The sequence below is a fragment of the Mesoplodon densirostris genome, chromosome 4, assembly GCF_025265405.1.
Source record: "Mesoplodon densirostris isolate mMesDen1 chromosome 4, mMesDen1 primary haplotype, whole genome shotgun sequence".
NCBI lineage: Eukaryota > Metazoa > Chordata > Mammalia > Artiodactyla > Ziphiidae > Mesoplodon > Mesoplodon densirostris.
The window spans coordinates 49,486,355-49,513,365 of NC_082664.1; the positions used below are offsets into that span (position 1 = coordinate 49,486,355).

Here is a 27,011-nt window from a genome sequence, read left to right on the forward strand (position 1 = left end):
TCCTCACTTTCAACTCCAAACTTGTTCAACTAATTGTTTAAAATATACCTGAGCTGAAACTTGGGCCTTCCCTGTACTGACCATAATTTTTATGTGTGACCACAATGTTTTACAAAATACTCTTTAAGTGCTTCTCAGTATCCAATGTTCATTCATCCTTCTTAATCTGTGTGGGACTAAAATTGGGTTACTTTTACCTAGAAGACAACAATCTAAGTAAAGAGGTTTTGAGGCATAAGCAGTATAAATGAGCTTTTCAATCTTTTTGAGGTATAATGGCACACCAGTTTTAATACAACCACCAATCTTCACAAAATAATTTTAATACCTTGTGCCTGAGCTAGCAGCATCTTGCACTGTGACATTCCTATACATACATAAGCATTTGATCCAAGTACAGATGTTAAAAGCAGAGTAACTTAAGCAATTGTCTATACAAAGGTAAATAGACACTGTAGGTTATTTTTCTTTTTGAATCATTTTTGCTGCATAGTAAATTGCAATTACATGTCAGTATAATGTTACTGATCTACAAAATACACTTTGAACTGTGAGGTATGGCAACTCCCTATGAGAGAGAGCTAGCATGTAAACCTGAATATTTTGAGTGATTTTTTTTTTTTTTTAGCTGCCATGGATGGATAAGACAAAAAAAAAAAAAAAATCCAGCATTCAAAGACCCTAGAAACTTATTTTTCTAATCAATAAAAAAAAATAAAATCTTTTAGTAATTTTCAGCTATTTCCTATCATTTACTTATTGGAGCACTGATGAATGGACAAAATAAATATTGAAGTGAAGCTAAGTTTGTTATGGAATTATGGATTAAACAGTTATCTGAAAAAAAAAAAAGTCTGCCAGGTAACTGCTCATTTACTTTACATCAAGTTGAGATTTTGATATATATCTCTATATATGCATCCCAACTTTATAATTTAAGATTGCAGTTAAATACTTCTAATGCATTTAAATTACCATGGTAATAAGACAATTATAAACCTTATATTTTCTTTAAAAGGACATGCTTAACATTTTCTGACATTACTTCTAAACTCAGATGAAGCACAAAATCCTCCCAAAACAAATAGTCTGCTCTGAAAGTTAGGTGGTTGAGAGTTGGTAGCAAAGGGTATCATGGTTTAATACTTCCACCCCAGAGTAGATACAAATAAACAAAGGTAACTGCTGTTTAAACATCTGATAAGAAATTAACAGGAACCAATGGACTGAAATTACAAGGTAAGAATACTGCCATTCCAGTTTGAATATTTTCAATATTCAAGTTTCATATTTTCAAAACGGACAATAAAGCAGTTATCCTATGTTTTGATGCAATATCATTTTAAATTCTGTGCCCAGGTTAATATTTAATGTTTAAAATTGGGTGCTGGGTCACTCATACATTATTCAAATATTCTAGGAAATAAATGGTTAAATGTACTATAGTTAGCTATCACAAAACATCAGTGGCAACAGAGGAATTATAGAAATGGAACCAAACAGAAGAATAGGAAGAGCTACCAGAAGAACTAGTTGAACACTGGGTGGAAGAATGAAACCAAGATAAAACAAACTTGCAGTATTCTTATAGAAAGAATAAACTTTTTGTCCATATTAATTTGTACTCAAGAAGATGACAGTCCTGTTTTCTAGTGTTTGTGAGTCTTTAATATACAGTGCTGGGCAGGCACTTTAGTGCCAACATAAAAATTACAGTGGTTAGAAAAAGTGGAAAATTACCAACTGTAAATTAATAACCAAACCTGTACTCTTGGCCAGACTACTAGAGAGGATATGTGTATTTAAGAAATTAATTTAGAAAATCTTAACTGCCTCATTTTTAAAACCTAAATGGACTATTACGAAGATTCTTTTAAGCCGTTTTTGTGGAATGAAGCATCACAGATTATTAATTTGCAAAAGAGATCTTTGCTGACCTAACCAATAGTGATCTATATACAGGAAAGTTGTATTATCTGGCACTTCACCAGCTGGAATTTCTGAACACTCAATGCAAATCCTGACTATACTAGACCACCACACCCAATGACCTAATCACACAACAGAATACAAGACTACAATGGGATTGACAATATGCTGTTATTTTAGGGTGGTAAAATAGGGAAGGGAAGGGAAATCAGAAGAGGAATACCACCTGGGGCAGCAGAATTAACGCTTAATTAACAAAGCAGTTTTGATTCACTGCCACTCTCCTGCTATGCTGGATAAAAAAGCTTTTACTGTATTATTACACGTTAGGGAGGAAAGCGAAGTAGGTAACTTGCTACCTTACAAGTCCCATCAGTAAAGCACCTCAAGAGAGGACTGAGAAAAGTGAGATACAAAGGAGTTTTGTTTGTGCTACCCTAAATCACCAACTATAAAAAGTTAAAAACACTCCTCTCCTCCCCAACATCGTACTTAAAATAGCAAAAATGTTTTTCTTAGAACAATTTTTATATGTATAAATAAAAACATGGAGAACCTAGGATCCATAAAGTGACTTTGCTAATGCAAATTATGGGGGAAATTTGGATTAACGCAATGCCAAGAACTGATTACAACACTAATTTATAATACACTGAAGTCTCCCACAATCACTTTTCCCCAATAAATGCATCCTCAAAGAAAAGCATTTCTCTGAGCCAGAACAATCTCACAGAATCATTAAGACAACATAAAAATGGAGTAAATGCTCCATATTCCAAATAATTTACTAAGGTTTCTTCAAGCCTTAAGACTTTCAGTTTGAACTAATTTATGGTTTAAAAAAAATTACAGAAAAACGTTCAAAACTTTTCACTGTTCTACATACTAATTTAGAGGACATGAGGATTTATTTTTTATATTTTCTAATGAGGCAAGGCACTTTTCTTTTTTGGGCTTTGTTTAGAAAAAAAATAGTGCTACACTGGTTTGTTATATTCTATTTAGAACCATTTTGGACAAAGAAAAAACAGGCTACACAACTCAAAAGAACAAACACAACATTTGGCTTTTAAGAATGCTAAAGGAAAGTCACTTGAGTTTAAAACTCTCCTTGTTTTTGAGCATCTGGTATGATAAAGCAAAACGTTTTCCTTTGTTCATTAAACGTTTTTTTCTATAGGATAAAATTAGGAAGGTAGTAGGAAAAGAAGCAATACTTGGATCATGTTAAAGTAAGGACAGTTGGCTAATGTCATGATTTAAAGATTATTAAGATGGGATCAAGAAGTTTAAAAAAATTAAAAGATAATTAAGCTATTGAATTATATTAAAAAGAAATGTGGCAGATTCCTGCATTTGTTTATGTTTCTGTAAGAGGCTCCATCATAAAATTGAACTGTAAAATTATTTTTTAAATGTAATACATAAAACACAAAATGAATTTTTAGCAAACTTTAGGAAATTCTTTTGTTATAAATTACCCAGATTTTATAAACAAGTCCCCCCTAACTTGCATTTTGTTTAAAGTAACAACTTTATATCATACAAATAAACTTCAAGTATGAAAAGTGCATTATTGCAATAATACCTCTTTGCAAGTCCAAAATTCTTGGTTTATAATAAAACTGTAAAGAAAAAAAAAAAAAAGGAATAAAACCATCAGTGCCATCTATTGCAGAAGTCCGACATCTTAAAATGTTGCTCAACAAGTTGCAGAAAAACACGTCTGGAAGCAACATATAATTGAAAAGAAACTACTTGTGTTTTTACCATTTTACATTATTACTGTCTGTAGTATTTTCTCCTTCCCAAATAGAAATTCACATCCTCTATACTGCTGCTCTTTAATCAGCCATTCTGCGCAGTCGCCACTTGCATGTTTCCAAAATCATCTTCTTCTTCATGTGTTCTCTTCAAACTGCCTAAAAGTTATTGCATGAACATAACATATAATGGGAACTTAAATAAATTCATTCATTAGAATGTTACAACTAGCAAAAGCTTCATTTTTCATGAAGTGTTACCATATATATGACTATGAAAATTCTATGACTGAATTTTTAGTAAACTGTTGTAAATTCTTTTGTTATAAACTACCCAAAGAACTTTATATCTTCATGACATTTTCCCTCTTAAGTATTAAGGTATTTTATATAATGAACATTTTTAAAACAGTTTGAAAGTAGAATTTTTAAAGGGATAACGGTTCATAATTGTTTGGTTACTGAGTTTGTTTTTTAGGCTCCATAAACATGTGACTTAGGACACTGTACATTTGTACAATTTATTTTGTACATGTAATTATCCTTTCGCTTCCACAGATGCTGCCAAAAATATTTTTTCCACTGAAACTATGATTTTATTACCAACAAGTCTAGAGTTGGGAGAAAGGAAGCATGTAGCAGATAAGAGATTTTCTTTTATCTACTCTTCACATCAGAGTCTGCTAGTACAGAAATTTCCCACACAGAATCAGAGCTATCCCCATATGCCCAACAGTTATAATCAAGAAATTTGAGTCTCAATGGAGGAAAACTTTAGGGAACAACTGAACTGGTAGAGGGTTTGCTGTGTTATCTGCCTATCAATCGCATGACCTTAAACTTATGCCCTAAAGGTTGTGCTAAATCATGGTAATAATGTTAATAAAGAGGGTGGATTCCAACAGAAAACTAATGTTTCACTGAAAGATTAAAATTAAGGATAGAAATATAGTATTGATGGAATAGAGAAGAAAATATGCTAGCCATAAGTCTAAATACAGTGGTTGTAACAGTTTCACATGCAGTGTTGCACCTGCATTCTACGAAGTGAGGTAAGAGACACAGGTAACTACTATAAGGCAGAAAGTGAGGAGGTACAGATAAAGCTCTATGGCAGTTTTGAATAACTAGAGATTAGAGGAAGAGTAAGTTAATCATCATGTTTTCTTGAGGCGATGACATCTGAACCAAGTTTTTATGGACAGAGAGACTGAAGGTGATGCTTTCTAGGTGGAGAACAGTAGACACGCACAGGAAACCATTAGTAGTCCCATTTTCTGGAGTGCATATATAGAGGTACAGTGAGAGATACAAATAAAGATCAAAAGGGCCTTTAATTACTACCTATGATGTGTTTTCTTCAGTAGAAATTATGCCAATGAGGACTTCCCTGGTGGTCCAGTGGTTAAGACTCTGCACTCCCAATGCAGGGGGCCCGGGTTCGATCCCTGGTCAGGGAACTAGATCCCACATGCATGCTGTAACTAAGAGTTCGCACGCCACAACTAAGGAGCACGCAAGCCACAACTAAGGAGCCCACCTGCTGCAACTACAACCTGGTGCAGCCAAATAAATAAGTAAATATTAAAAAAATTATGCCAATGAAGACTTTTATACAGGAAGAATATCACTATTAGAACTATCTTTCATGAAAATAAGTCTGGCCACAATGTACAGAACAGACTAAATAACAAGAGTTGGAATAGGAGGCCAATGTGGACCTGAACTTGACCGAAATTAAGGGTACTATAAAAGAGGGAGGGAATTCTAGGTACTGAGGAAACAGACCATCCCATTTTGGAAAATGATTAGATAGAAGTTGCAAAGAGTCAGTGACAACTGGGAAGTTGAGCCTGAAGGATGGGTATATAGTATTATCACTAAGGAAGTGCAATATAGTGCTGGACTTGTGGAGCAGCCAGTGTTAAATTTCCAGGTCCAACACTAACCAGGTATGTAACCTGTTTCTCCTAACTTACAAGGTTGTAGGTTCAAATAAGACTGAAAGGAACTCTGGGAGAGAAAAACCAGAAACTAAAAAAATTCCATGAATGCTCTAATAAAAAGAAAGACAAAAATGGGTAACAAGGTCTTGGAGAGGATGGCAAAAGTTAGGATTTTGAGAGCATGCCTGGATCATTAACTTTTAAAATGGGGGAAGGGACACTGCAATAGGGAAAGGAGAAAGGATTCAAATACTTACGGCAAGAGAAAAACTGAGGTAGCTTACATTTAGTCACCCTGCTTTTACTTACTAACCACCTTTCATTTTTAATAAGATCACCTAAGTGTGTTTAGGGCCTCATCTCCAGACCCCTCTTATTATTTTAATCTTTGCAACACAGTTATACTACTTAAAGATTTAAAACTCAACAAAGTAGAAATCTGATCTTCCAATCAACACGTTCTAATTAACTAGTGGTGTACACACAGAAGCTCAATATAATACATATTTAATTATAAAGTTAAAATTTGGAATTATCTTATTTTAATTCAATAGTCCATCCAAAAATTTTCTAAACAATTTAAATTGTTCAGTGTAACTTGTTAATGAGCAAAAGATGCTTCTTCTCTTCTATTCTTCACTACCATCATCTTTCTTCCCAAATTTCTCCAAAATGAAAAAATCCTTACCTGTAGTGCCAGAATGAACAGATAACGACCTTTCTATCTGAAGTGGCGACATCATCTGTATTGTTAATTTTGCTAGGTAGATGGCTTCATATTCCTAGAAAAGATTTTAATTAACTTGAATATACATTTAAATTCTTGGATACCCAAAACAAAACAAAATTTAAAAAGTGGTTAATACGTACATTATTGGTATTCTTAGTTTATACTGAAAACTCTGGTGCCATACTGCTGTAAGAGAAAGGCTTAAAATTCCTGTCTTATAATTTCACGTTTATTGATGAGACTATAAATCAAGTCAAGCAAATAGCTTGCACTAAGGCACTGTACACTGAACTAACTGCCAGTCAGTATGTATTCTCTGCCACCAGGCATAAGCTATATGATCTCTGACTTCATCTGTTAAAACACATACATACCCCCAAAACCCAAACTGGCAATCTCATAGAATGATTATAAGAATAAAAAGAAATAAAATATTTTTGTTTGTTTTTTTTTGGTTTTTTTTTGCGGTACACGGGCCTCTCACTGTTGTGGCCTCTCCCGTTGCGGAGCACAGGCTCCGGATGCGCAGGCTCAGCAGCCATGGCTCACGGGCCCAGCTGCTCCGCGGCATGTGGGATCTTCCCGGACCGGGGCACAAACCCATGTCCCCTGCATCGGCAGGCGGACTCAACCACTGCGCCACCAGGGAAGCCCAGAAATAAAATATTTTTAAAAATCAGATTAATATAAGGCACTTAATTGCTTCAAGTATATATTTGGTTCTAATTTCTTAAAATCAATAGTCCTCTACTTCCAGTTAAAGATGGAGAAATAAAGGCATTCCTATCCCTCTCCCCTTTCTGAAAACAAGAAATAGAGAACTCCTTATTCGAAGAAACGAGGAAACATCCATAACCCGGAATATGAGAAGAATGAAAAGTAAGGAATTAATTATCAAATAAGTCAGGATACTGGCTACCTTTATGATGGGAGAAAGAGAATTTTGATTAGAAAGAGGCCTCAAGAGGGCTTTTGGGATTCTGGCAAACGTTCAGTTTCTTTACCTGGATGGCAGTTACATGGATGTTTATTTGCACTTTATGCATTTTTATATATGTGTATTATATTTCACAGTAACATTAAAAAAAAATGGAACCAGACTAAGCTATGCACAAAAGACGCCTGACTGCCGATATCAGACAGAGTGGGTACAGCTGACAAACCTAACAAGCCCTTGCCTAGTATGATACAGCCAGGAAGTGTGCGTGGGCTGTGGGAGGAGGAAGGGCATATTAAGGAAAATATGAACATCTACACCTGGCATTTCTGCAAGATGCAAGCAACGTGGAGGAGAAACTGGGTTGCATGTTGCCAAGCATCTGCTGATCTTGGTCAGCTGAAAGTAAAGGCTAAACCATTGATTCTCAAGCCTGGCTATACCTGAGAATCACCTGAGGAGCCTTAAAACCTGTAGGTATATAGTCAGCTCCTCTCCCCCACCCCAGAGATTCTCATTTAACTGGTATGGGTAATGTTCCCCAGGTGATTCTAATGTGCATGCAGTGGTTATCAATCTAAACAAGAAGAACCTGTGACAAAAGGGGCTCTTTTTTTCCCCACTCACTAAGTAGAGTCATACCACTGGAGAAAAGTGTTGGTGAGAAAGTCTTCCAAGACAACTGGGAAAATTTAAGCTGCCTGCCTTTCCCCACCACTCCCCTGGTCCCTTTCCCACAACTTTATTGTTGGGCAAATAGCTTATCTAAGAAGAATGTCTCCAGTTCAAAGATGACCAATATCAAAAAGGAACCAATGTAGTCTTATGTAAAGATGTTTGCAAGGGAAAGAAAAGCAACATTATAACCAAAAGTCTATATATAAAGAACACTGCATGAAAACTACACCATGGAGCAGGTGAAAATTATAATTCTCCATGAAATCAATGAGAATACGGCATTTCTGAAATGAGTTCAAAGAAGAGATAAAAGGATTAATGGAAGAAATAGGACAATAAAAGAGATGACTATGCCATTTCCTACCATTTCAGAAAACAAACAGAATGCCCCTCTTAATCCTAGTTTCCCCTCCAACTACTGTTTCATTTCTGTTTTCCCCTTCTAAGCATAATTCCTGGAATTATCTATTCCTGCTGTTCACATTCCTCTCTTCCCATTTTCCTTTCAACTCTGAGCAATTATGCTTATCTTCCCCCTTCCACAAAAACTGTCAAGGGCACCAGTGACATCATGTTCCTAACCTAATGTCAATTCTCAGCCCTTATCTTATTTAACCTGTTATCAACCTTTGAAACAGAGGGTCATTCTCCACTCTTCTAACACCTTCTTCACTTGACTTCCCAAACACCAGACCATCCTGATTTTCTTCCCAACTCACTGGCCACTCTTTTCAGCCTCCTCTGCTGATTCCCCATCTCCACAATCTCTACATGCTGGGAATACATTAACGTTCTGTTTTTGAAATCCTTCTCTATCCACACTCACTTCTCTAGTGACCTCATCCAGTTTCAAAGCTTTCAATAGCATCTACATATTGATAACCCCTAGAAATACAGTTCTTTCTCATGAAATCCAGGCTTCTATGTATACCTGCCCACTATCTAATAGCTCTCTCAACCTTAACATGACCAAAACCGACTCTTGATTTTACTCCCTTCAAATTTCATGCAGTTTCTCCCATATAAGCAAGTAGCAGTTCCTCTTCCAGTGTTCAGGCTACAAGGCTTAGATTCATCCCAATCTCTCTTCACATCCAAATTCAGCAAATTCCGTCAACTCTACTGTCAAATAAATCCAGCATCTGATCTCTTCTCACCTCTCCCCCTGCAACCACTCTGATTCAAACCACATTCTCTTGACTCCATCACTGCAACAGCCTCTTAACTCGAGCACCTGCTTCTGCCCAAACCCCAACAACCCCTACAGTATATACACAGTATACTATATTCAACACAGCGGCAGGCAATCTGAAGTTGTTCTTTCACTTAAAATGAAAGCCAAAGGTCTTACTTATAATGGCCTATAAACGCCTGTCATGTGGCCCCTTACCTCCCAGCTTTAATCTCCTACCGTTATTTGCTTACTCTGTTGCAGCCACACTGACCTTCTTGCACATCTCGAAAATACGGTGCACACTCCCATTTCAAGGCACTTGCACGTATATTCCTGCTACCTAGAATGCCTTCCCCCCAATATCAGCACAGCTTGTTCTCCTAATTTCTCCAGGTCTCTGCTCAAATATCATTTTTGCAATAAGGCCTTTACTGATCACCGTTTAAAAATGCAATTCATGTCGCATCTCCTTATATGGCCTTATTTCTCCCTCCCTTATTTTTCTCTGTGACCCATTACCATCTGACCTACTACATTTTACTTTGTTTACTGTTTAATTCTCTCATTAGAATAGGTTTTATGAGGTCAGAGATTTCTGTCTATTTTGTTCTCTGCTTTACTGCCATTGCCTAGAACAATGCCAAATAAACATCTGATGAAACAATGAAGTATGGGAAAGGGAAGAAAAGCTTGAGAAAAATCAAGCCAAAAGAGAAAAGAACAAAGTTGAAAATAATTACAGAGAAAATGGCAGATATGGAAGAAAAAGGGAACCAACATAAAATATGTCTCTGGGAGAAAAAAACCAGGCAAATGAAACAGAACAACAAAATCAGAAGCCAAATACATAGTAGAAGAAAACTTTCTGAAATAGGGGAAGGTGTGAATCTGTAAGTGCTAAGGGCATACTAAGACTGAGAAGTTAATATAGAACAATCAACAAGATATACCTTGATAAAGCATCCTATGTTCATCCAGACAACACCTCCTCCTCCCAATCAAGTCTTTTCAGGGGGAAAAATTTTTTTAATTAGTCTCCCCTCAGACTTCTCTGGAGCAATATTCAATGTCAGGTCTGTGTACAAACCCATAAGGGAAAAAGTATTAAACAAAAAATTTTTATCTAGCCAATTGTCATTCAAACATAAGAGCAACAGAAAAATATTTTCCAAAATGCCAGGACTTAGGGAATATAGTTTCCAAGAACTCTTCTTGAAAATAATGCTCAAAGACAAACTCCAGTAGTTGAATAAAGAAGCTAGAATCCTATTTAAATGTAGAACTAAGGATGAACAACTAGAAAATGCGGTTATAGGACAGAATATAAATATTATAATCTGTAACAATGCAGAAAAAGTATAATCTTTTTTTTAAAAAAAGGAGGTGGGAGGACATATAACAGGAGGTAGTTTAAGTAGATGATCTTATATTGCTAAGTAACAAGAGGTATAATATTTAAATATTTTTAAAGGTATAAGAGGTAACTCCTAGAAGAACTAAGACTAATAACAAAACAGGTAGTGGAGGGGAAGGAGGAAAGAAGTAGAGGTATATAAGTTTTTATCTTTTATAGTGGAAATCAACTGACAGTTATTTAAAAGTGATAACTCAAGAAACATACGTATATACTATAAAGTTACAATTGTGCCCCTTAGAACTAAAAATAAACTTAAAAATTATCAAAATACAAACATACAAAAAATTCATAAACTTTATAGTGAAAAGTTTAAAAAAGATGCATTTAAAAGAGAAAGCGAGGGCCTCCCTGGTGGCGCAGTGGTTGAGAGTCCGCCTGCCGATGCAGGGGATACGGGTTCGTGCCCCGGTCTGGGAGGATCCCATATGCCGCGGAGCGGCTGGGCCCGTGAGCCATGGCCGCTGGGCCTGCGCATCCGGAGCCTGTGCTCCGCAACGGGAGAGGCCACAACAGTGAGAGGCCCACATACCGCAAAAAGAAAAAAAAAAAAAAAAAAAAAAGAGAAAGCGTGACATGAAATAAAATGACAGACAAAAGTATATATCATTTTTAGTGCAAGAAAGTGGGATAAATTCACCTATTAAAGAAAAATACTGATAACAAATCAAATAGCAAAATCCAGCCATAGACCATATATAGGAAATGCATCTAAAACAAAGTGATTTAGAAAGGTGGAAAGAAAAGTAATGAAGAAACTCACAAGGCAAATGCAAACAATATTACACAAGGTTAATTTCAAAGTAAAATAATTGAATGGAGGAATAATAAATATATAACTACAATGAAGATCTAACTTGAATTTTATCTACCAAATAACACAGTACCAAAATTGGCAAAGAAACTAGAAGAACTAAAGAAAAAATAAACAGAAACATAATAAAGTAAAGGAGTTTCAATTCACCTCTCAGCCCAAGACAGACGAAGCAAACAAATACTATCAGCCCTCTATGCATGGATGCAGAACCCACAGATACAGAGGACTGACTGTACTATGCCATTTTATATAAGATTTGGAATTCACGGGGCAGTGGGGTGGGTGTCCTGAAACCAATCCTCCACGGATACTGAGGGACGACTGTATATTGAGCTTTATGCCCTGAAAACAGAGAATATATTTCTTCTTTTCAAGTGCCCAGGAGACAGTCGTAATAACAACTATATATTAGGCCATGAAGAAAACATTAAAAAATTCAAGAAGTAAATAGTATTAGAAATGAACAAAAATAGAAAATAAACCTTGTCACCTATATAGTTAGTTTTTTAAAAAAATAAACCTCTCAAACAAATGTTAAATAAAAAATAAAATCAAAAGTGAAATCACAGAATATCAAGCTGTAACAATAATAAAAATATTGCATAGCAGAATCTATGTGTGATATGTAGAATATGGCTAAAGCAATGCTAAGAGGATAATTCATAGTCTTGAATTCTTGAAAGAATGAAAAACTAAGCTTTCAACTCAGGAAATTCACTAAAGAATAACAGCAGCAGCAGCACGAACAAGAAAAACCTAAGGAAAGCAGAAAGCAAGCAGAAATTCAAATACAGAAAAGTTATATAAACTAACCAGATCAAGGAAAAAAGAAAGCACAGATACACAAAATTGAAAAAAGAATGGAAAAATATTTTCCTCAATTTTATCTCAAATCCTATGAAATGAATGATTATATAGGAGATTATGAAACCATCCAAAGTGACCTGAGGAGTATATGAAAATCAGACTTAACCTACCAAATGAAGAAAAGCTGGCCAAGAATTGGTCCACCCTCAAAATATACAAATGAATGAAATAATGAATAACTGAATTAAATTAAAAAATTAAGGTCCAATGATTCCACAGGTACCATATATCAGAACGCCAAGAAGCCCGTAACTCCAATCTAATTTACATTGTTCTAGAGCACATAAAGAGAAAGCAAGTTTCCATTTTAAAAATGAGAATCATGTGATAAACATCCAAACCAGAAGAGGGTAGTACAGAAAAAAATTACAAACCAATATCACTTATTCAACTAATTCCAAAATCTTAAAAAAAATACTGACAAATAGAATCTAGCAACACATTCATGAAACATAGTGTACCATAACCAAGTGAGATCCATTTGTGAACCAAAATGATGATTCAAAATTAAGAAATCTAGCATAATGTGATCCAATAATTCAACTCACCATATTAATGGCTTAAAGGAGTAAAACTACAGTCATTCCATAAAAAAAATTTTTTTAAGCTAAAAATCAACATCTATTCCTGGTAAAAACTCTTTACATAGGCACAAATACACACACACACACACACACACACACACACACACACAGTGCAATACAAAAGCACTGACATTGAAATCAAGAATAAAGTACAAGTACTATACCACTATTACTTATCATGCTTCTGATACAATGACCATCCAATGAGAAAGAAAAAAAAATTAGAAAAGTTGCAAAATTATTATGATTTGAAGATGAAAATCTATGACAATCAACTAGAAAACTTTTCAGAATTGTTTAGAGTTTAATAAGATTGCCAACTGAAAACAATAAAAATCAATAGCTTTCCTATATATAAGTAAGCAATCAGAAAACATACTGGAGGAAAAAAACATTTTATTTACAATGGGAATAAAAGAAAATAGGAATAAATTTCATAAGAAGTGCATATATTCTATATAAAGAAAACTTTAAAACACTAAAAGACATAGAAATTGACTTGAATAAATGGAACATACTCTTAGAGAGGAACATACTGAGAAAAATGTAAAGGTATCAATTCCTTCTGAACTGTGAATGTAGAGATAATGTTATTAAAAACAACTACAGGACTCTTTCCAGTAAAGTTCACACCAAAAAATAAGTGTTAAGAACATAACAGGAAAATTCCAGAAAAACGTTAATGAGGGGATCTTGATTAAATTACTTGATATAAGTAATATAAATTACTTACATAATATTATAGTATTTAAAACTGTTTGATACAAGTGCAGCAATAAGCAGATCAATGGAACAAAATATGAGGTCAGAAACAGACTCAAGTATAGATCAGAATTTGGTATATAATAAAAATGGCATTTCAAATCAGTTGGATAAAGACAGATTTTCTTAATATACAGAGTCCTTACAAGCCAATGAGAAAAAGACCAACAACCTGATAGAAAAATAGGCAAATCATAAGGAGTTGCCACTTTTACCAACATGATAACAATGATCAAGAAGTTTCATACAACACTTTCACTATTGGTATTGATTAGGTATGGGTAAACAAGTACCCCTTGTTTCCTGAAGCCTTTTTAGAGGCAATTTGGCAACATCAAATTTCAAATGTCTTCTGACCCAGCAATTCTACTCTGATCAATTATCATACAGGTTCATTCACACATGTAAACAAAGATGTACCTACCAGGATATTCTTTCCAATGTTGTTTAAAATCATGAAAGGCTGGAAACAATCTAAAGGTCCACGTATAAGCAACTGACCATGTAAAACTGCGATACATACATACGTCTATGTACATATACACATTAAAATATTATGCAGGTAGAGCTATATATGATCTTCAAGATATACTATTAAGAAGACTTACTTTTCAAGTATTCTTCTTAGGCATTATTGAATTTTTATTTTTTTAACCGTATTTTTTTCTCTTTTAAATGAAGTAAAAACTAAAAGTGAATTAAAAATAAAAATGAAGTAAAATTTAAAGTTTGGTAACTGAGACAACCCATTTTGTAGTGCTCTTGATGTCTCAATGTGAGATTTATTCCTGCATAACTGGATGGAATCAGCCAGAGCACATTCTTCAACCTATGATTTTCCTTCTTGGAAAAAAATTAAATAAATTAATCAGATAAATTCACAGGTTTACTTTACTGTCTTTTTAGTGCATCTTCTAGGCATCATCAAAATGTGAAAGAATATGGAAAAGATAAAGCATATAAAACAGAAAAAGCTGCTGTACGTAATACGTTTAGAATCAAAACTCTCTTATGCTCTGTATGTGTGATTAAAATAAAGAAGTAATTGAAGACATTTCTAACATCAATTATTTTACTTTAGGTTGAAAAATGTGCCTTTAACTCTTTTTTTCTTGTTAACGGTAGCTTTTAAGAAAATATTGATAATTTTAAATACAGATGTAAACTTGAACAAAGAATCAAATTAATCAGGTTATGGCAATTTTTAAGTATTTACAAAGTAAATACTACAACTAAATTACACGAACATAAGATTTTAATTATCCTACTTTCTGACTGCCTTAAAGAGGAAGAAGAGAGAAGTTACCTGAAGCTGATGGACAAATCCAGCATTAGGATTAATACAAAATCTTCTTTCTTGAACGTAAGCAAATGCATCTCTGAAAACAAAAAAAGAAAACTAAGGCGATAATATTATTTCATGAATTAATCTCAATTTTTCCAGAATTTATCTAAAATAGGAACTTACCTAACAATTTATCTAAAATAGAAAATCATAATCATACAGCTTGTACTACAGAGAGGTAGTGAATTGTAGTGGAAAAACCGAAAGCATGGTCAGACTAAGTATCACAATTCATTTGCTTCCCAGCTGTGTGTCCTAGGGGACACTTCTCAGCTTCTCTAAGCTTTGTTTTTCTCATCTGTAAATTAGGCATTATAATAATTCCTATCTTGGAGCACTACTGTAAAGATGGAAGATAATAAGTATAACACATCGTGTACAGCATCTGTCACACAGTACATGCTCAGATATTATTACTGGTTAATAAATGAGAAGTATAGGGACTTCCGTGTGTTGTTGAGATAAAAGTGCCTAGAATAGTATCTGGCACATGGCAGAAACCCAATAAATGGAAGTTATTTTCACTATTAATATTATTATTGACACATCACCAAATAATAAAGAGAATATATAAAACAAAATCTACCAGGCATTAATCATTTTCAGTTAAATAAAAGCATTTGTATTCAAATAATATTTAAGAATTAACACTTTTAAACAAACTTTTCCATTATAATTTTAAGATAAAAAATACCAAATAAACTAAAGCATTTGGGACTTCCCTCGTGGCACAGTGGTTAAGAATCTGCCTGCCAATGCAGGGGACACGGATTCCATCCCTGGTCCGGGAAGATCCCACATGCTGTGGAGCAACTAAGTCCATGCACCACAACTACTGAGCCTGCACTCTAGAGCCCGCAAGCCACAACTACTGAAGCCCGCGCACCTAGAGTCTGTGCTCCGCAACAAGAGAAGCCACCGCAATGAGAAGCCCACGCACTGCAACAAAGAGTAGCCCCCGCTCGCCGCAACTAGAAAGCCCACGTGCAGCAAAGAAGACCCAACGCAGCCAAAAATAAATAAATAAATAAATAAATAAATTAATTAATTAATTAAAGATAACTTGGGGAAAAAAAAAGAAAGCATCTGAATGTCTACTATATGTGAGGCATGTGGATCCAATGCTGAACATAGCTCAAATGGAGAGGGTTAATGGGGAACATAGCATTAGAATGGAGAGATTGATAGGGGCATGCCATGTGAAGTTTCATTGGCCATGTTAAGAATTATTAAGGATCAGAAACCTTTGAAAGCTTTTTAGGGTAAGGTAACATATGATCAGATTTATCTTTTAAGAAAATCATTCTCACTGTGGTGTGGAGAACAGAACAGACTAGAGAAGGAAAGAAAACATGAGACCACTAAGAAGGTGACTACTGGAAGAGTCCAAAGAAAACATGACTAGAGCTTGGATTAGGGAGATTAAATAATGATAAAGAGGAAGAGCCAGATTCAAGGAATATTTTAGGACAAAAACAGACAGGATTTGGTAAAGGATCAGTTTGGGACATGAGGAGTGAAAGAGAAGGAGGGATCAATGATTACAACAGATTTCTAACTTGTACAAGACACACTAAGAAAGAAAATACTGTACACTGGCCAGCTTTTCTGGTTTGTTTTAGGGTGAAAAGTTCATCAGCCTGTCTCTCTCTCTCTTTTTGTCTATGCAATATGCTTGGAAAAGATGATTTTGGATAAGACAAACAATGAGTTGTGAATAGACACTAAAACAATTCTTAGGTGATTTTTCATCCAACTACTGTTAAAGGAAAACATAATAAATTAATCTTTCAAACAAAGCAAGCAATTACGTCTTTGTCTAAGAGTTTTTAAACTCAGATTAACCAATTCCCTAGTAGTAAGCAAGCAGTCTTCCATGGGTTATTCCAACTATAATTATCTTTGGTTTTTAAAATAACAAGAGTTAGCACTAGCTCCATAACGTAACAAACATTAACCTAAGTGGATCTATACAAGGTAGACAAGCTACAAGGATTAAGAGACTTAACCACAGGATAAAAGGGCCTGCCTAATCAAACATGACTAGATGACAAAATCAGGAGATTATTAACTTAAAGCTCCTAAACCATCTCCATTAAGCTTTATTTTAATGAGGATCTAAATTGTGGCTAGGTTTCAGAGTACTTTCTTACCTGTACTTCATTCCAAATGTTTCCATAACGTATGCAATAACAAAGGCAGCACTGAAGAGGGGGAAAACATTTTTAGAAAAAAACAGAAAACACAACTCATTAATTAAATGCAAGAGAAAGAAAGATTATCTCTAACTTCATACCTCCTGGAGATCCCTGCATTCCCATGGACAAGAACTTTTCCTGAAAAACAAGAAATAGTTAGTCTGATAGAAAGATACCTGATTCAGCAGCTAAAATATACTGAAACTATGTATCATACTACAATAAATCTTTTCTTAAGCATTTTATGTATTTTATATATACAACTTGGATACTTATTAAATTTAAAATCCTTGAATTTATTTATATTAACTGTGTGGAGATTACAGTAGACTTTTAGGTTAAAGAGATTTAAAGCTGACCCAGAACATGAAAAATAGTTCATAAGAGATATTTAAGAAAGCCTATCCAAATGAAACAAGAAGTTGGGAAAATACAAATTTGGGAAGTCTGTTATACATAAATGCAGAATATGAAAGTTGTAATTAAGACAAATACTAACTAAAAAATTAACTATCATAAATAATCTCCTAAAAATAAATGTATGCAAAGTAAAGGAATATTATTTACCTCCACTTTGTAAGCTCCCATCAATAAATTCTTTAGTCTGAAGGCAAAAGACAATGTGTTATAATAAAACGTGTGGAGTAACATAAGCATAAAATACATACATACATACATACAGTGAAACAAAATATACTGAAAGTAATTTCCTGATTATTTATATGAATAAAAATTACCTTATGTCAAAAATCTCCAAAATGCTACAAATACAACTATTACAAGTTTAAATATTAGTTTGAATTTAAGAAATTCGAAGTGTGATTTCTCAAATATTTGGAGATCATAAAAAGGTTTTAAAAATAATAAATTTTTAAAAAATATAATCCCACAATTTTCAGACATAAAGTAAAAGTAGTATAGGAGAAAATCATGTTGCATTAAGTTTTAGAACCACAATTAAGAGGTCAAATCATAAATTTAAAATGATATTAAAATATTGATACCTACCATGGGGAAAAAACGTATTATATTTTCAACTGGATTATCTGCAATATCCAAGACTAAATATCTGAAAATAGAATATTTTGTGATAAGCACATTTTCAGATAAAACTCTCTTCATATATAAAAAATATGAAAATTTCTTGGCAACCATGAAAATAATGCAAAACAACTTTCAAAATATCATATTCCCAAGAACCGAGCCATAGATTTTATACTGCTTGAAGGCACAGATAGCATTTAAAGCCTTAAATAACACATTAACATTTCTCTGATATCTTATTATAAAAAAAAAATCTATCTGCTTAAAATAGAAAAATCACAAGTAGGAAGAAACTTTCCTCTAGATCACAGTGGACCTGGAAAATAAAGACAAAAATTGCCTGTTTTCCTTACTGTTATTCTTCTATTTCTACCAACTTCCCTAGGACTAAAAGATTTTTCTCTGGATGGTCCTGCCACCTTTCCTCACAACCCTAGAGAGGACCATTCAGAGGAAGCCCAAAGTCTGAGAGAGAAGAAACTAACCAAAATAGAAAGCAGCAGTCTGACAGAGACGTGAGTCAAACATTCATTGTTTGAACTAAACTTCAGTAGAACAACAAGCAACAAAAGACCACCTGTCCTGGAATTTTACACCTTCAAAAACATTTAAAATAAGTCATTTTAATATACTAGCCTTATTTTGTGAAAAACTTCTATTTCTGGAAATTCCCTGGCGGTTCAGTGGTTAGGACTCGGTGCGTTCACTGCTGGGGCCCTAGGTTCGAACCCTGGTCAGGAAACTAAGATCCCGCAAGCCGCGTGGTACGGCCAAAAATAAAAACTTCCATTTCTAACCTATCCAACACCACCTGTTTATTAACACAACTTAGTTAAGTAATTAAGTTATAAAATTTAAAGTCAATATTGCTTTAATGATCATTTTGGTGGCAGAAACTTCAATAAATTCAGGGCTTATCACACAGAAGCTGTATCCAGGACATTTTGGCACTAAAAACAAAAATTCTATACAAATTAGAAAGCTATATAGTATGGCATTTTAAAATATAACATTTTCATTTTCTTTAATACACACAAGTCTATATGTGTGTATACATAATACACATATACAGTAGAAAAAGTTTAGAAGGAAATATACCAAAATGTTAAAGTTATGTTCCTCTGGGTTGTGGATTTATGGATGACTTTTTAAATATTTTTCTTGGTGTCATTCTGTATTTTCCAACATATCTATAAAGAACAAGTATTTCTTCTGCAATTAGAAAAAAATCGATCTAGTTTATTTTAGATTACAGATATTCCCTTTTTAAAATTAGTTTTTATTAACTGAAAAATGTGTACACACAGTAAAAAATTCTAACAGTATAAAGACATCTGCAATGAAACCTAGGTCTCTCTACCATCCCAGACCCTAAATTTCCCTTCTCAGAAGTAACTACTATCAAGTTTCTAGTCTGTCAGTCTAGAAATTTTCTATGCATATACAAGAATATATGCCTAATGTACTGCATATATTTTTAAACACATGGCTCTGCACCTTGCTGTTTTCATTTAATAAATCTTGAAGATTAGTCCATATCAGCACACATAGAAATACTTCATTCAGGGCCTCCCTGGTGGCGCAGTGGTTGAGAGTCCGCCTGCCGATGCAGGGGATACGGGTTCGTGCCCCGGTCTGGGAGGATCCCATATGCCGCGGAGCGGCTGGGCCCGTGAGCCGTGGCCGCTGGGCCTGCGCATCCGGAGCCTGCACATCCGGAGCCTGTGCATCCGGAGCCTGTGCTCCGCAACGGGGGAGGCCACAACAGTGAGAGGCCCGCATACCACAAAAAGAAAAAAAAAAAAAAGAAATACTTCATTCTTTTTCATGGTTACAGTATTCTATTGTGTATTCACACAATATATTTTATAGTCTCTTATACTGATGGACATTCAGGTTGCTTTCATTTTTACAAACAATAAAGCAGAACATTAAAACAGTTTTAACATATATGCTTTTATACAAATATTTCTAGAATGATATCAAAAAAAGAGTTAATAGTAGTTGCCTCCTAGCTAGAGATAGACTAGGTAGTTGGGTTTAGGGGAGGAAAGAGACATTTTCCTTATGTACCTTTTTGACCCTTTGGCCTTTGTATCATGTGTAATATATGCTTTATTTTTTTAAATGAAGCTAAAACAAAGAACATTAAAAACCATCAGATGCTCAACCTCATCATTTTAAGATAAATGAGAAAGGCAAATTAAAACTACACAAGACACCTTGAGATTGGGAAAAATTAAAAATGTTTCATAATTTTGTCGTAGAGAGATACCAAGGAAAGAGTACCTCTCATTTACTTCACAGTGGGAATGTAAACTGATACAACTCACTGGAGGGCAATTTGTAACATCTATTAACACTTAAATGCTCACATTCTTTAATCCAGCAATTCCACCTCTACAAATTTATCCTATTGATGTATTCACATATGAATTAAATGATATATACAGGGATACTCACTACATTAGCAAAAGCCTGGAAACAATCTGAATGTCCAAAAAGAGGAGATGAGTTGAATAAATTTTAGAACAGTAATACAATGGATTACTGTGCAACTTAAAAAGAATAATGCGGGAGTTCCCTGGTAGCCTTGTGGTTAGGATTCTGGGCTCTCACTGGTCGGGGAACTGAGATCCCGCAAGCTTTGCAGTGTGCGGGGGGGAAGAAGAAGAATGCAGCTAAGAAATAATATGAAGCCATCTCTAAAATACATAATTTTTAAAAAAGGCTAACTTGATCTGTAAGAATATGTTTATATATGTAACATACCTCTGGAAACATACTCAAAAACAACGGATACCTGCAGGGAGGAGAATTGAGTATCTAGGGGACAGGAATAGGGAAACCTACTTTTCAGTATACATGTTTTTGAACATTTAGAATTCCACATTCTGTGCATGAATTACTTTTTAAAAATATTTTAAAGGAAGTTTATTCTTTAAATGATGTACTGTATGACCCATCTTTATAAAACATATATATACAGGAGAAAAATCTGATATAATAAAATCAACTTGAAATAAAAACATTACATGTTTGCTACCCTTAACGTTTTTATAAATTATAGCAACAATTCTTACCTAAATAATTGTTGAAAGTTGGGTTTAATGAAGTTTGCTTCAATATTTTGTCTTATACATATTATATGAGTTATTCCATGTTTCTGTAGTATAGGTAGCTATAAAAAAAGGGAGAGAAATAGTTTAAAATACAAAACATCATCTTATTGTAAAACAGATATTGAAAATACACAGGACTCAACTTTAGAACTAATGTAGCCACATCTGAGCTTTAAGTACAGGGGATCAAAGCTAATTTCATAATAACATACCTGAAGTGATCAAAATATTTCAATGATTCAAGGTTAATACACCACATGTCCTCAAAAGGCTAACAGGATTATTTTATATATATAATTTTAGAGCTTGATATGACCTTAAAGATAATTTATTTGGGAAATAATACTATACCTCCATTATATACCTTATTGTACACTTTGACCTTTGTATCATGTGTAATATGCCTTATTATTTATTATTTACATTTATATACTATTTATTATTTATTTATAATACTATATAGTGGTTAAAGGCATGGGCTTTGGAGTCATGAGAGCCCAAGCTCTAGATACCAGCTCTGCTAATGACCTGAGCACTGTGGCTCAATTTTCTCACATGAAAATAAGGAAAACCCTACCTATTCACTTGAGTGGTTGTGAGAATTATATAAGAAAATATGTTTGGCATACTGCCTGGGACACACAGCAAGGGTTTTCAGTAAATGGCAGTTACATATATTGACTACAATTTTTATTTTTTAGAGAGGACTACTATGACATAAACAGTTGTTCAACATCACTGATCTCTAGACTACTCCCTGCCTCTACCAGTACACTTTTTCTACTATAAGCCAGAATTAAGTTATACAATTCACAAAATCTAATTAACCTTTTAGGGTTTAAAAATTTTCCTAAAGTTAAAACTGGCAACTCCAAAGGATATTATATTCTGTGGTGCTTTGGGGCTCTACATTTAAAACAATTTAACATGACAACTCTAAGAACTATCAAATAAATTTTTATTTGCAAGTGACTATAGGTTTCAGTGAAATTTACAAGTGACATGTTGTTTTGTGTTTCTTTTTGCGGTACGCGGGCCTCTCACTGTTGTGGCCTCTCCCGTTGTGGAGAACAGGCTCCGGATGCACAGGCTCAGTGGCCATGGCTCACGGGCCCAGCCGCTCTGCGGCATGTGGGATCTTCCCAGACCGGGGCACGAACCCGTGTCCCCTGCATCGGCAGGTGGACTTGAAACCACTGCGCCACCAGGGAAGCCCCTAACATGTTATTTTAATAGTTAAAATATAAATTCCAGGGCCTCCCTGGTGGCGCAAGTGGTTGAGAGTCCGCCTGCCGATGCAGGGGATAAGGGTTCGTGCCCCGGTCTGGGAGGATCCCATATGCCGCGGAGCGGCTGGGCCCGTGAGCCATGGCCGCTGAGCCTGCGCGTCCGGAGCCTGTGCTCCGCGACGGGGGAGGCCACAACAGTGAGAGGCCCGCATACCGCAAAAAAAAAAAAAAAAAAAAAAAAAAAAAAAAAAAAATATATAAATTCCATGAGAATAAGGACTTTGTTCACTGATTCATGCTAAGTATGTATAAAACAGTGCCTGGAACATAGAACTTGTTCAATAATTATATGTTCAAGAAATGAATGAACAAATCATGAAGAATCAGAATTAAGAACCTTGAGTTTTCTATTTTCAGTTTATAATCCTATATATTTAATTCCCTTTCTGTAATAAACAGTCCAGAACAGCAATACTAATAATTCATGAAAGAAGTCAAAGAATAATTTCTATTTGTTATAGACTGAATGTTTGTGTCTCCCTAAAATTCCTATGTTGAAGCCCTAACCTCCAAGGTAACAGTATTAGTTGGTGGGACCTTTGGGAGGTAATTAAGATATAGATGAGGCCATGAGGGTGGAGCACCCATGATGGAATTAGTGCCCTTATATGAAAAGGAAAAGACATCAGAGCTTCGTCTCTCTGCCATGTGAGGATACAGCAAGAAGGCAGCAAACTATGAAGAGGGCCCTCACCAGAACCTAACCATGCTGGCACTCTCATCTCAAACTTCCCAGCCTCCAGAACTGTGAGAAAAAAATGTCGGTTTTTGAAGCCATCCAGTCTATGGTATTTATTACAGCAGCCTAAGCTAAGAAAATGTGGTTTTTCAATGTTAATTTTTGCAGCTAGGTTTCCTATGTCTGGCATAGATTAGAGTTAAATTATCTTTGTATTTTCTGAGTATATCCTGAGACAGGGGAAAGGAGGTAAGCATTTGGTAGGATTAACAATGAATCAATGAGGACTTCCCTGGTGGTCCAATGGTTAAGAGTTCACCTTCCGATGCAGGGGGTGCAGGTTCGATCCCTGGTCGGGGAGCTAAGATCCCACATGCCTCGTGGCCAAAAAGCCAAAAAACATAAAACAAGAAACAATACTGTAACAAATTCAATAAAAACTTAAAAAAAAATGGGCCACATCAAAAAAAAATCTTAAAAAAAAATCAATTGTTCCATATTCACATTTACGGAAACTCCAAAGTAAATTCAATATTCATTCCTTTGTTTATGATTGATCTATGATATGTGACGTTTTCATATCTACTCTATTAATGTGGGAAACTACAAGAAGACATATATAAAATTAGGGATAAAAACATGTTTTAACAAGCCTGGAAGGCACATTAGATTACTAAGTGAAAAACAAACCTTAAGATAGAACCCAAAAGTAATAGCACACAAAATAGTTTTTACTTTTCAACAGACTTTCATTTATACAAAGCAAATTATGACCTTATCTCATACCTACAAACAACAGAAAAATTTTAGAAAAAGAAATGGTTCACTACTTACAAAGAGCCTAAATATGTCCCTTTTATTAAAACTGTATTTGAATGTAATAAAAGATAGGCTAAACTAAGTGAGTTTATTAGAACAGGAGTTTATTCCCTAAGGTTTCTTTATCTCTGTTATTCTTTTGTTATTTTTTTGGATGATGAAACGAAAAGAAATATGGGCTGTACTATAATGACTCATGGTGCGAAATAATCAAATTTTGCCATAGAAGCTTTTCTTCAGTCCAATGCGACTTATGGTGAAATTAGGGGGGAGAGATTTTGAGACGATATATCTATAAACAAACACTTATAAATTAATGTGAGAAAGAGTATAACAGGTATATTTATAAAGTGCAGTGAGAATACAAAAAGCAAATAGTCTAAAATCATCCTGAAAGCCAGTATTTGTGAATATTACATTATTTGGGCAGAACTTCGTTTTTACAAAGTAAGTCACAGTTAATTCTATAGTTATCTACCATATTCTTTCCTTAGTATTTATTTACATAGATATTTTTTAATCAACATCCCACCTTTCCAGCTTAGCTGTAGGCCATCAAAATGACTAGGGTTACTCTTAGATAGTCCTCAACAGTCAAAAAGCCTTCCAGTACCAAAAGGAATGATATTAACTTTTAAAAACTCCCAATCACCTAAAATTCATAAATACATCAAATTATTTCATAAAAGCTTTAAATTCTAAAGTTTTTATAAAACCTACTGCAGGTAAGTATCATACAATGTTTCACATTATAATTCAAAGAGAATTAGCACTGTTATAATTCATAGGGCTGAATCCTCTAGAAGTGACAATAACACTGTTACATATATTTGAATGAGATCTACCCTTTTTACTGTGTAACTGAAGAAATACATTTCAGTTTAACTATATAGGACATCTAGATATATAGTACAATACTTTACAACCTGGAACATCCAGACCTCTAAAGTCTGGAAGAAGAGAAGTAAGATTTGAGTCACTTCAATTAAAATATGTGGGTGTGTATGAGTGCATTTGTATACACTCGTGCATGCACACTCTCTTACCCTTTAACTAAAATGTTAAATAACCTTATTTTGGGATTTAATTGTATCTCATATTTTTCAGAAACTATGATTAGCAATTACAGATGTCTAGTATCTTAGAGGGTAAATAAATTATTAAAGGTCAGTTTTCGGTAAGTCTTTTAAATATATGGATTTCATGAGGAAAAAAATACAAAAACTCATTTGTGATTTGTGGTTAAACATGAGAATCACTGGTCCAGTAAAATTTGGAAAGAAGTAGGTGCTCCAGAGTGACAACTACTGTTAATATGCAATATCGGTGCACCCTTCCTCAAATAAAACTCTTTCTACTAAAAAAATTTACTCTAAACAGTTGGTTAATAAGGTCTCTTGATGAATCTAAAGTTCTTACCTTGCTTTTCATGGCAGAAGAATATGGGCCTAAAAACAATCCAGGCAAAATTTCCTAGGAAAAAAAATTGAGCTATTTACCATCAGCAATTTAAATCTATACAAAATATGTACCATATAAGTGGATTAGCTGAGTGTTTTCATAGCTGTTATAATAATTTGATAAAAAGCTTGTTATTTAGGGAGTATTTTCTAGCCACACTGAGCAAATGATTGGGAAGAGAAATGCAGATGTGCTTTATATAATCAAATGACACATTTAAAGTTGAAATGTAGTTCTGAAAAGTCAGATATTTGAACTTCCACAGTGCTTTTTATATGCAGTTTGAGTAGAATTACTATATTGTATTGTTGTCTTTTAGATTACTAAAACACCCCTAATTTTACTTCTGTTCTCTGCTATAGTTCAGAAATAAAATAGGTATAAAGAAAATCATCCCTTTGGAATTACACAAAACCTTATTCAGTCAAATCAAAAGTAGTACAGGATAAAACAATGACAACTTTTACCTGTGTAAAGTATTATTGCAAAGCTTAAAAAAAAGACTATTGACAGGGCCTCCCTGGTGGCGCAAGTGGTTGAGAGTCCGCCTGCCGATGCAGGGGATACGGGTTCGTGCCCCGGTCTGGGAGGATCCCATATGCCGCGGAGCGGCTGGGCCCGTGAGCCATGGCCGCTGAGCCTGCGCGTCCGGAGCCTGCGCGTCCGGAGCCTGTGCTCCGCAACGGGGGAGGCCACAACAGTGAGAGGCCCGCATACAGCAAAAAAAAAAAAAAAAAAAAAGACTATTGACAGAGCTTCAGCAATTTAAATAAATAACTTCTGAATGGTGAATTAAAATTTATTCTATGTGAATTCAATATAGAAAGCTTTCAGTGTGAATTCTATGTGAATTCAATATAAAAAGTTTTTAGTATATAGAGTATATATCATACTCTATACACTAATATAATTTTGTAGTTCGGTTCTATGGGACATCAGAATTATTTGTGTATAGGTGTGACTTCTTCTAATAGCTTCTTGTGGGCAGAAACTAAATTTTACTCATATTTGCATTCCCCATAGCCCCAAGTAAAATGCCCCATGGGTAATCACATATTTTTTAAAAGTGAATTTTCACAGAGAGAAAGGAAACAGATTTTTAGAAGTCAAGGGATTCCTGAGAAGGGGAGACATTGCTTGATCTTGGGAGTAGCAAAGTTGAAATGCAAAACAAAAAAAGTACTGCTATGTGGGTTAGCTATCACTAATTCATTCATTCCATACTGTGAGTATTCAACTCAATCTTCTGGAGAACTTCACTATGAAAGCTGACTGGGAATCAGACACAAAGATGAGCAATTAGTCAAAAGGGTGATGTGCTTTACAGTCAACTCTCCTGAGTTTATCTAAGCTAGACAAACACAGAAAGTAAACTGCTTACAGAAATAATACAAATATTGTACCCAATTTTTCAGATGAAGAAAAACAAAGTGACTCATTAAGCACAAACATA

General features: G+C 34.6%; 1 protein-coding gene and 1 non-coding gene across 3 annotated transcripts in view; one reads left to right on the plus strand and one right to left on the minus strand.

The window, feature by feature from the left end:
* Positions 1-248: 248 nt before the first annotated feature.
* The window catches only part of STYX (serine/threonine/tyrosine interacting protein), a 38,022-nt gene continuing 11,259 nt past the window's right edge, over positions 249-27,011 (minus strand). Inside the window, exons 3-11 of one of the 2 annotated variants that reach the window (XM_060096205.1) lie at positions 25,517-25,570; positions 21,272-21,369; positions 18,153-18,213; positions 17,712-17,748; positions 17,243-17,282; positions 17,100-17,150; positions 14,908-14,980; positions 6,327-6,420; positions 249-3,851 (exon numbers count right to left, since the gene is read on the minus strand). In XM_060096205.1, coding sequence (XP_059952188.1) covers positions 3,778-3,851; positions 6,327-6,420; positions 14,908-14,980; positions 17,100-17,150; positions 17,243-17,282; positions 17,712-17,748; positions 18,153-18,213; positions 21,272-21,369; positions 25,517-25,570 — 582 coding nt within the window. In that variant the 3' untranslated portion in view covers positions 249-3,777. The remainder of the gene's footprint in view (positions 3,852-6,326; positions 6,421-14,907; positions 14,981-17,099; positions 17,151-17,242; positions 17,283-17,711; positions 17,749-18,152; positions 18,214-21,271; positions 21,370-25,516; positions 25,571-27,011) is intronic. The other variant, XM_060096206.1, reaches the window with a different exon arrangement.
* TRNAG-CCC (transfer RNA glycine (anticodon CCC)) lies at positions 5,080-5,152 on the plus strand. Its single transcript has one exon. It is a non-coding gene; the product is annotated as a tRNA-Gly (tRNA).